At 42.4% G+C, this 11614-nt stretch overlaps 1 protein-coding gene across 3 annotated transcripts in view; it reads right to left on the bottom strand.

The window, feature by feature from the left end:
- Positions 1–11614, bottom strand: part of etfbkmt (electron transfer flavoprotein subunit beta lysine methyltransferase) — a 37110-nt gene that overhangs the window by 11475 nt on the left and 14021 nt on the right. The window contains exon 3 of one of the 3 annotated variants that reach the window (XM_087997497.1): positions 10403–10519. The exons of the other annotated variants lie outside the window; for them this stretch is intronic. Coding sequence (XP_087853623.1) covers positions 10491–10519 — 29 coding nt within the window. The 3' untranslated portion in view covers positions 10403–10490. Of the gene's footprint in view, positions 1–10402; positions 10520–11614 lie in introns of those variants that run through there. 3 annotated transcript variants of the gene reach the window in all.

The following is an 11614-nucleotide window of genomic DNA, read 5'->3' as shown; positions in this document are numbered from 1 at the left end:
ATCCCAGATTTCTATTGAGTTCAAAGTTCACTAGCTACTATGGCAGGGTTTGAGCCCAGGTCCCCAGATCATTACTTGGGTTTTTGAATGAACCATCCAGCAATAATACCACCAGACCATCGCCTGCCCCTTGTTGGACCTCTTGGGGTAGAACCCTTGTTTTATTGTTTCTCCTTTTAAAACCTTCTACTTTTACAAGCAAAGATGGAATTTATTAAAGGTAAGTCTTTTAAGACAGTTGATCGTGAAGTAGAGATATCCAATGGTTTTTGGAAGGCATTTGACAAGTGTCACATAGGCTTTCCAAAAAGCAAGTAGATGGGGTCATAGGGAAAGTGGCAGCTCAGTGGCCAAATAGCAATGGATGGTTTTTGAACTGGAAGGTAGATGGTAGTGGCTCTTTTTCAAAGGGTTGGTTTTCAGTCGATTATTCCTGGCAGTTTTTAAAAGACAAGCAAGAACATGGACAGAGTTATCAAACTTGTAAGTGATGGGAAAATTGTCAAAATTGCATGTAATGATGAGAATAGTTGCAGACAATTCTAGATCCCATATTCTAGGAACGCCATAAAAGCATTTTTTTAAAATGACAGGATTTTTACTAGGATGTTTCTGTAGTGAGGGACTTCAATTAGAGAAAGGTTAGCACATTTTTTTGAACAGACAAGGTTGAGATGACCTAGAGAGCTTTCAGGTGTTAAGAGTTTTTGATAAAGTTTGTGAGAAGATTTGTAGCTCGGGTGCTCGTTGTTGTGGTTCTGTTCGCCGAGCTGGGAATTTGTGTTGCAGATGTTTCGTCCCCTGTCTAGGTGACATCCTCAGTGCTTGGGAGCGTCCTGTGAAGCGCTTCTGTGATCTTTCCTCCAGCATTTGTAGTGGTTTGAATCTGCCGTACCAGACAGCTGGAACTGACAACCGGAAGCGGCAGATTCAAACCACTACAAATGCCGGAGGAAATATCACAGAAGCGCTTCACAGGACGCTCCCAAGCACTGAGGATGTCACCTAGACAGGGGACGAAACGTCTGCAACACAAATTCCCGGCTCGGCGAACAGAACCACAACAGTTTTTGATAAATTACAAAGTGAGGAAAGCATTTCCAATGGGCTGCTAGTTACACAAAGTAGATACAAAATCTCTGGTAAAATGAAAGGAGATCAGAAATGTTACCATTGCATTGTCAAGATCTAGACTATTTCCTGAATAGATGGTGGAAAATGGATTTAGTAAATAGTCTTGAAGTAGGTTTGGTCAGATACTGAGCAATAACAACAACACCAGAAATTGCTCGAAAAACTCAGCAGGTTTGGCAGCATCTGCGGAGAGAAAACAGAATCAACTTGTGACCCTTTACAGAACCCAAACTTTTCAAGAAATTTTTGTTTTTGTTTCTATTTTCAGCATCCGCAGTTCTTTGGGGATTTTTTTAAATGTTTACTGAGGATGAGGAACTTGCAGCAGTGCTCCCCAAACTTTTCCACACTGTGACCTTATGTTTGAGACTTGAAAAACTCAGTGACCCCAGATTTCTGACAGGGGAGGAACTGTGAGAGTCAGGGTTTGGAGGGTGAGGGGGAATCTGGATTAGAGGTGCTGGAAAAGCACAGCAGTTCAGGCAGCATCCGAGGAGCAGTAAAATCGACATTTCGGGCAAAAGCCCTTCATCAGGAATGCTGTATTCTCAAATGCCTCGTGAACTGCTGTGCTTTTCCAGCAATTCTAATCCAGAATCTGGTTTCCAGCATCTGCAGTCATTGTTTTTACCTAAGGTGAGGGGGAAGATAGAGTGCTGTGTGGAGATTGGGGTGCTATTTTAGACTGAGGGTTTTCAGATAAAAAGCACGTACCTTTTCACTAGGTTTTTCAGGACAGAAATCTGTAGTATATCTATCAATATTCTCTGTTCCTTGCTGAACAACAACAGCAATCAGCTTCCGCCTTTTGAACACTTCAAATGCATTTATATTACTTTGAGAAAGAGTTCTAGATTTCAATTAACCTTTGGAAAATAAAATACTTCATGAGTCCTGCTTTGCCTAAAGTTAATCATAAAAATACTGCTGATTTTAAATAAAAACAAAATATTTTCACTAAGGGCAAACTTAAAAAAAAATCAAGGGCTGAGGAGGAGAAAGTTACATAAATAACACTAAAATGAAAATAGATTAACACCTGCTTAAAGGAATATTTTAATGCAACTCTATAATTCAGTGCTTTTAAAATACCAAGATTAATCCAATGTTTAGTCATCTGATTTTTATTCCAACAGAGGAGCATGAGTAATCAAATGCTATGTGCTGCTGAATCACTCTTCCTTCCATTAAAATTGGCAGCTAATCCATCTACTTGCCATTCAAAAAGTTGAAATCAGTCTCACGATAAGCTACTCATATTTCAATTTAATTGTTTTCTTAATAAGAGCCCGAGAATATCTCTGCACCAAGACTAATGAGAAAAGCTCGACGTGATTGTTTTTACCTTTTTGAACCTACTTACTAACCAAACTGCTCAGGGATGTTATTACACACATCTTTGACATGATTGATACTCAACAAGTCTAATACAAAGCCTATCAGCCTAATGTTAAGACTGAAAAACATTGCAGGCAGCTTGTGCAAAATGCTATCAAGATATTCGTGTTCACAACCTCGTGGAAAGTGGATTGTATGAGTTACTATCCTGCCTGGTGAAATTTTGAGGAGAGCCTGAAAAGGTAGTGTTGATGGAGCACTCCAGGGTTCACATTCCAAGGTGTTGCTGTATCCAATTCTCAACTCCTTGATTCATTCTCATTGCCTGGGTTTACCAGCAGCCTCTTTTTGAGCTTTCAATCTCACTGAGATCCCATCTGTAGTGATTGTAATGAGGTCAGCCAGCTGGATCTTTTGTAATATGAGGTCCCCGATTGGGGCTGTTAACCTCGTCCAATCAGGGAGCCCTGGCTGACAGATATCAGCAGGAGTGACAGAGGTTCTGCTCACTCTGAGAGCTGGCTCTGAGGGGGTTGAATCAGCATTTCCAAATAAAGGGTGACCTGGTGATGGGATACCGGCACCTATGGAGTTACTTCATGATCTCTTGGACAAAACTGTCCTAAAGCCTGCCTTAAGATCTCCTGAGGTGGTCAGCCTAAAAAAAAGAAAAAGAAAATAAGCAGGAGTGACCGAGGTTCTGCTCACTCTGAGAGCTGCCTCTGAGGGAGCTGGATCAGTGAGTGAAGGACTCCATTTTGTGTCAAGGAGGGGGACTGACCTCTGAACTACCTGGACTATACAGTCAGTGTATTCATTACTGCTGTTATTGTTTCCCTTAAGAAGGAGCGTTTTCCTTTTTTGTCTCTCCCTCGTGTTTCAGGTAGACTTTGCTTTGATAATAAGATAAAGAAAATAAACAGGACTGACAGAGGTTCTGCCCATCTGAGGGCCGACCCTGAGGGAGCTCAGTCAGTGTCAGGGACTCTCTCCGTGTAAATAAAGGGTGACTTGGGATGGGATCCCGGTCTCTGTGAAGTTATTTCACCATCTATCCCTCAAATGATGTAAAATATCCCATGGCACAGAAGAGTGGGGGGGGGGGGGGGGGGGGTTGGTTTCTCCAGTTTTCTCTTTTGATAACAGCACGAGGAGAGATTATCTGATCATTAATCTCCATATTATTTGTGTGAGCTTGCTCCGTGAGCACCTTCACTTTTCCTACCTACATTGCTGCCATAACTACACTTAAAGATGGTACTTTTTCTCGCATGTTAAGTATTTGACTGATGAAAGTTGTATAAAATGCAAGTCGTTTTTTATTTCTTTGGGCTGGACTGCTTCTTTGCTGTCAACTCAAACAAAAACAATAGGTATTTCTTCAAGACCGGGAAGAGAACCCCTCAATTTACTGCCGTCCAAGTGCTTGTCCAGTAGTCACTTAAATGTCCCTAATGTGTCTGACTCTACTACCACCGCTGGCAGTGCGTTCCACGCACCCACCATTCTCTGCGTAAAGGACCTACCTCTGACGTCTCCCCTTTACCTTCCTCCAATCACGTTAAAATTATGCCCCCTTGTGACAGCCATTTCTGCACTGGAGAAATGTCTCTGGCTATCTACTCTATCTATACCTCTCATTACCTTGTGCGCCTCTATCAAGTCTCCTCTCTTCCTTTTTCTCTTCAGTGTGAAAAGCCCGAGTTCACTCAACCTGACTTCATAAGACAAGCTCTCCAATCCAGGCAGCATCCTGGTAAATCTCCTCTGCACCCTCTCTAAGGCATCTACTTCCTACAATGAGGTGACCAGAACTGAACGCAATATTCCAAGTGTGGTCTAACCAGGGTTTTATGGAACTGCAGCAAAACCTCGCGGCTCTTAAACTCAATCCCCCTGCTAATGAAAGCCAAAACACCATACACCTTCTTAACAACCCTATCAACTTGACTGGCAACTTTGAGGGATCAATGTATGCGGACCCCAAGATTCTGCTGTTTCTCCACACTGCCAAGAATCCTGTCTTTAACCCTGTATTCAGCATTCAAATGCGACCTTCCATAATTAATCACTTCGCATTTATCGTGTTTATTGCCTATCCCTAATTGCCCCTTGAATTGAGTGGCCTGCTCAGATATTTCACATTAGATTAGATTAGATTACTTAGATTAGATTACTTACAGTGTGGAAACAGGCCCTTCGGCCCAACAAGTCCACACCGACCCGCCGAAGCGCAACCCACCCATACCCCTACATTTACCCCTTTAACCTAACACTATGGGCAATTTAGCATGGCCAATTCACCTGACCCGCACATCTTTGGACTGTGGGAGGAAACCGGAGCACCCGGAGGAAACCCACGCAGACACGGGGAGAATGTGCAAACTCCACACAGTCAGTTGCCTGAGTCGGGAATTGAACCCGGGTCTCTGGCGCTGTGAGGCAGCAGTGCTAACCACTGTGCCACCGTGCCGCCCACATTGCTGTGGGTCTGGAGTCACATCTGGACAAGACCAGGTAAGGAAGGCAGTTTCCTTCTCTCAAGAGCATTGGTGATCTCTTGATACACTAAACCATCATTAGAAGTTAAAATGTTCTGCCATAATTAGGTTACCTGTTTCAAAGCGAATGTTACAAACAAAACAGATGTTGCCTCATGATTGATAGCACGATGCTCACTTCTAGGTATTACACTTTGTAATGTTCATAATTTAAGGTCATTACCTGTTAAATCTGGATCTCACTGGTTCTTATGCCTGAGCGAGGAGTGGCATTTTTTATTTGCTGTCACCCTAAACCATTGCTTTTGAGAAATGTTGGCTTCACTTCTGCCACTGGGATGAACATTGAGATGGTAGATTTCCATTGGCACAATCTCTTTATTTTGATGAGCCAGTTGGCACATATCATCCATGACCTGATTTGTGTCTCCAATCATTGATGGATGTTGGCATTGAACAGGTACTGACAACCTGCCTCCAGCCACGCTGATTAATTAAAGCCACTTCTCACCTTTATAATTCGGACATTCCTTCGCTATGAAAGTCAAGTTTCTGTAAACAGAGACTTTGATCTGTTTCATGTGCCATACACTAGTGTGCAAGCCCAGTGTTAACGAATACTCACTATACTATATAGTTTATTGTAGCTCATTTTAGGAGAGGCAGCGGCCAAGTGGTATTTTCACGAGATTGTTAATCCAGTGACCCAGGTAATGTTCTGTTCCATGGCAGATGGTGAAATTTGAATTCAATAAAAATCTAGGATTAAAAGTCTAATGTTGACAATGAAACTGTTGCCGATTTGTTAGGGGTGGGGGGATGCCCATCTGGTTTACTAACGTGACTCCAGACACACAGCAATGTGGTTGATTCCCAACTCCCCTCTGGGAATTAGGGGTAGCCAATAAATACTGGCTGGGCCAGTGATGTACACATCCTGAGAATGAATTTGTAAAAATAAATTTGGATCAATGAGTAAAACTATGAGTAAGATGATCATAGAATCTCTACAGTGTGGAATCAGGCCATTTGGCCTATCACGTCCACACCAACCCTGTAACCCTGCATTTCCCAGGGCTAATCCACCTAACCTACACACCTTTGGACAGTGGGGAGGAAACCCACATGGACACAGGGAGAATGTGCAAACTCCACACAGTTACCCGAGAATCGAATCAAACCCAGGTCTCTGGCGCTGTTAGGCAGCAGTACTAACCACTGGGCCACCATGCCACCTGGGTTAACTAATTTCACACACAGAAGCCAAATGATACAATATAATGGATCAAGAATGGATACAGTCAATAAATTTAAGAAAATTGACATTGATGCGGAGGGGTTCAAAGTTTTAAAAATAAATGGCTGTTACCAACTTCAAGGTTTTTTAAAAATTCTCTCATGGGATGTGGGCATTGCTAGCTAGCCAGCTTTTATTGCTCATCCCCAGCTGCCCTTGAAGAAGGTGTCAGTGAACTGTAATCTTGAGTTGTTGCAGCCTTAATTGGTGTAGGCACACTTGCAATACCATCAGGAGGGAGTTTCTGGATTTTGACCCCATGAAATTGATCAGCTGGTCTGCTCCCTTGTGGAACACAACAAAATGATCTGTAAAGTTTTGTATAAGTCAAGCAAAGAGATCAACAAAGACCCAGCAATGGAATACAAAAATGCCCATTGACTGCAATGCAACTGTACAGGGGAGCAGTGTACAGCAACCAAAAGAAATCTGAAATTAAAAACAAATTATTTGAAATGGACAACAGATTCAACAACATCAAAAGAGAAAAAAAACACAACAAATGCTAAGAGTCAAGATCTATTGTGGGCATGGAAACAGGTGACTGTAATAAGATTGGTGGTACGCTGGCTCAGTGGTTAGCACTAATGCCTCACTGTAGCAGGGAGACGGGTTCAATTCCAGCCTCGGGCAACTGTCTGTGTGCAGTTTGATATGATTTTGTGTGTTTCTCTCACACACACACACACTTTACCAAAATTTCACACACGCAAACACACACTCTCGCATGCACTCACACACACTCATTCTCTCTCACTCTCTCATGCACGCCCACACACATATAAGTCTACGGAGTGAATCTGTATTTGCAGAATTGTGTTTGCAGATACACTTTAGTTTGCTCAAAAAATGCACAATCTGCAGGCAGTCAATGCAGGCAGTCAATACATGTAATGTTTTGTAAATTCCGCTTTGGAAATAGAACCAGTCTGACTCAGGATTGGGATAGACAGAATCACGCCTTTAATGCATTGTCGGAGCTGAGATGTCACCTTTTGTTATAAAACCTTAAGTTATCTCGAGAAGGTGACTTAATAGAAGTTCTGGGATTTACATATTAATGAACCAAAACCTGCAACCCATTCTAAAAGATGAAAGACTGAATAACAATCCAAGTTTGTTCAATATATCATTCCAGTTGCTATAAATTCTGTGTCTTATGGTCTTATACTCCACAACCACCTGATGAAGGAGTGTCGCTCCGAAAGCTAGTGCTTCCAAATAAACCTGTTGGACTACAACCTGGTGTTGTGTGATTTTTAACTGTGTGGAGTTTGCTCCATGTCCTCCCACAGTGTAAAGATGTGCAGTTAGATGGATTGGCCATGCTAAATTGCCTACAGTGTGCAGGCTGGGTGGATTAGCTATAGGAACGTAAGGGTTACAGGGATAGGGTAGGGGGTTGGGATGTTCTTCAGAGGGGGGGTGTGGACCCGATGGGACAAAATGGCCTGCTTCCACATTGTAGGGATTCTATGATTCAGCAATTCAAAGACTGGGTGGGGTTAAGAGGAGAACAGGAATCTAAACTATTGACTCTTGTCACAGAGTGGGAGTTCATAGGTAAAATATCCAGTCAACCAGTGTTTACAAGAAGTTGAGAGGAATTGAAAGCTATGCAGAATTTGCTCTGTGTGGAGAGAAAGGCATTAGGAGTAATTGAAAGACAATGAAAAAGCATTCAAAAGGACATAAAACAAAACATAATCAAAATGGAGGTGCAAGAAATGGTCAAGAAAATACAAATAAACAGAAAAGGACACTGAATGGTACAAGATTCTGAATCAAACAAGATGTTAAAAACCCACAGAACATCTGTTGGCACACACAAAAAAAATGGCTATTTTCTGAAAATAAGTCCATACATCACCCTAAAATGTCACCATGTCTCCCTTTGTCTTGAAGCTGTGGTGACATTCATCCCCAGAACACCACCTTCCATGAAATGGGAGAGGTAGCTAAGGTCTACAATTGCTAAAAGCTAACTTGTAGATCAAAAGGCGAACCCTGCTTTAGAAAATAAATTCGACTTTGTTTGTGAAGGCTGAGCTGAGCTTATGTGAAACCTTTGTGAGGGACTAAATGCAGGAGTCAGAGTAAGAATGAGAGATAGACTTAGAGTTATAGAGATGTACAGCACGGAAGCAGACCCTTCAGTCCAACCCTTCCATGCTGACCAGATATCCCAACTCAATCTAGTCCCACCTGCCAGCACCCGGCCTGTATCCCTCCAAACCCCTCCAAACCCAAATTCATGTACCCATCCAAATGCCTCTTAAATGTTGCAATTGTACCAGCCTCCACCACATCCTCTGGCAGCTCATTCCATACACGTACCACCCTCTGCATGAAAAAGTTGCCCCTTAGGTCTCTTTTATATCTTTCCCCTCTCACCCTAAACCAATGCCCTCTAGTTCTGGACTCCCTGACCCCAGGGAAAAGACTTTGCCTATTTATCCTATCCATGTCCCTCATGATTTTATAAACCTCCATAAGGTCACCCCTCAGCCTCCGACGCTCCAGGGAAAACAGCCCCAGCCTGTTCAGCCTCTCTCTATATGCGAAGGGCCTGTTTCTTTGCTGTCTGAGTCTATGATGTTATAACTGAAACATCAACAACCATTTGGAAAGCTGCTGGAAGCAATGGGGGAGAGCTCGAGAAATGCTGTGGAAGGATGAGTTAAGGTGGGGTAAGTGTATTTTTCACAATATGGATATCCCCGAGGAGATGGCATCTTTGAGATGCAGAAAAGGGAAGGATAAGTATAACAGGTAGAAGGATTGTATTGTAGTTGTGGAAATGACAAAAGGTGAAGTGGTGAACTCAGAAACGAGTGTGAGGAAAGGGTAGAGGGTGGGGCTTACAGCAGAAGCAGGAAATACATGGGAAGGATATGCTCAAGGTCCTGCTAATCACAGTCAAGAAAAATCTCTATTAGGAAAAGAGGCATTCAAAGCTGCTTGGTGTGAAAATTTGAGTCAACACTAAGGTACTGGGAGAAGATTGTCAATGAAGATTCTAATGCCTACCCTCAATCAGAGGTGGCATGGTGGCTCAGTGGTTAACACTGCTGTCTCACAGTGCCAGGGATCTCGGTTCGTTTCCATCCTAGGGCGACTGCCTGTGTGGAGTTTGCAGGTTTTCTCCATGTCTGCGTGGATTTCCTCAGCCACTCTGGTTTCCTCCCACATTCCAAAGATATGTAGGTTAGGTGGATTGGCCATGGGGTATACAGAGTTATAGGGTCTGAGTGGGACACTGGTTGGAGTGTCGATGTGCTGAATAGAGGTTTATAAAATCATGTCCACATTGTAGGGATTCTTGGAGTAAACAACCTTTGTAGGGGTACATCCACACTCTGGATGGCTGCTGTGATGTCAGGACTTTGTCCTTGCACTTAACATCTTGATCTGGAATTGACTTTATTTTCTTAAAACTGGTTCCTTAGTGCTTGCAGTTAGTTCCTGTTCAGTTAGGTCAACAGGGTCACCAATATCTCCCGAAAGAAGGAGCTGAGCTAGAGTTCTAATGAGTGAGTTTCCAAAAGGATTAATGCCACCTCTATACATCACCCAAATGGCCATTCTGATAAATCCAGACAGTAGATATTCATTGGCAAAAGAGTTGGGGGCTGAGAGAATCAGAGCAATATGATGTGGACACCACAGGAGGTGTTGACACCACGGTACTAGTAATCCAAAAGGCTAGTGATCTGGGACATGGGTTCAAATGCAATCACAGAAGCAAGTGGAATGTAAACTCAATTAATAAATGGGAATACAAACATGACCATGACACCACCATGGGTTGCTGTAAAAACCCTTCTGGTTTGCTTATATCCTTTAGAGATGGAGATTAGTCATCCTCACCTATTCTGGCCTACATGTGACTCCAGACCCACATCAATGTGATTGATTCATAACTGCCCTCTGAAATGGCTCAGCGAGCCAGTGAGTTCAAGGGTACTTAGGGATGGGTAACAAATACTGGCCTCGCCAGTGACACTCACTTCTCATGAGTGAATATAGGAAACAAAAATGGAGCTGTTCACCCACCTCTATCAGTTGTCGTGATTTTAAAGATGCTGGTGTTGGACTGGGGTGGACAAAGTCATAAGTCACAATGACAGCAGGTTATAGTCCTGACGAAGGAGCAATGCTCCAAATGCTTGCAATTTCAAATAAACCTATTGTCATGTGACTTCTGAATTTTTCAGCCATTAGACTTGGTATGGGGTGGACCTGCAAACTAAGACCACAGGTTAGTAACCCCAGTAACAAACTACCCCATATTTCATGTAAAGATACTTGTAAAGAATTAGTTTAAGTTTTAATGAAGTTTGTGCTTTCTGTTTGAGGCATGATCTATTGATGACGGAGGGTATGGGAGCTCTGGCAGGCACGAGACAATATTCAGATTCCTCATCTTCCTTATATACCTAGTCCAGATATTTCAAAAACACAAACCATCTCACTATCAAACACTACAGGAACCCTGCAGTCACTCTGCAAATGACACAGCACAGACTCATTTTGCTTCTGAGTTAAGAATCTAAGTTATTTGAAAACTGTTCTTGGAATCCTGCCAAGAATGTAATTGGCATTTTTGTTTTGTTTCCAATTCCTCACCTAAATGGCATCATATTCACATAACTGCCTGCCTTGTGTTTTATGGCATGCTGTCTCCTGCTGTGATTACAGTCTCCTCACGTTGCTATTAATAGAGAATTGTTTTATTTCCAATGACTCCCAACCGGGGTACACCCACATTTGCTTTGATTCATGAAGCTAAGAGAGTGAGTGCAGTCTTTATTATCAGTTTGTTTAATGCTGTAATTTTAAAAGCCTTCAACACCGATTGCCACACGAAAGAGAAATGCTTCGACCTGTTAAAACAATTGGGTTCAATTTCCGATCCGTATCAAGTTAGATTATTTCAAATGTGAAAGCAATTCCCAGTAATTATCTATTGCATTCCTGAGCTTGGAAAAGGGGGTAAAAACAATCCCAAGACTCCTGATATGTATTACTAGGCCATAGTATAGGGCTTGAAAATGATGCCCACAATAGTGCTAAGGCTCACAGATTGGGGCAACTGTAAAGATTTGACAGCAGTACATTGAATTAGTTGGTATTAGTAAACCCACACCTAACAAGATTTAGGAACTTAGAACAGGAATTCAGCAACTCCAGCTTATTCCACTTATCATTTTATTTACAGCTGACCTGTACCTGAATTCAATTTGCTCAACTTTGCCCTAGCTCCTTTATAGCTCTTTTAATCAACACATGTTTTGATACAAGTGCTAATTGGATTCATGTGCTAATTGGAGCTTGCTAATTA

The sequence above is a fragment of the Chiloscyllium plagiosum genome, unplaced genomic scaffold, assembly GCF_037043375.1.
Source record: "Chiloscyllium plagiosum isolate Xiang-an unplaced genomic scaffold, Cpla_swu_hap1 HiC_scaffold_19, whole genome shotgun sequence".
NCBI lineage: Eukaryota > Metazoa > Chordata > Chondrichthyes > Orectolobiformes > Hemiscylliidae > Chiloscyllium > Chiloscyllium plagiosum.
The sequence above is the reverse complement of the archived record's forward strand: the minus strand, read 5'-3'. Positions and strand labels throughout refer to the sequence as shown.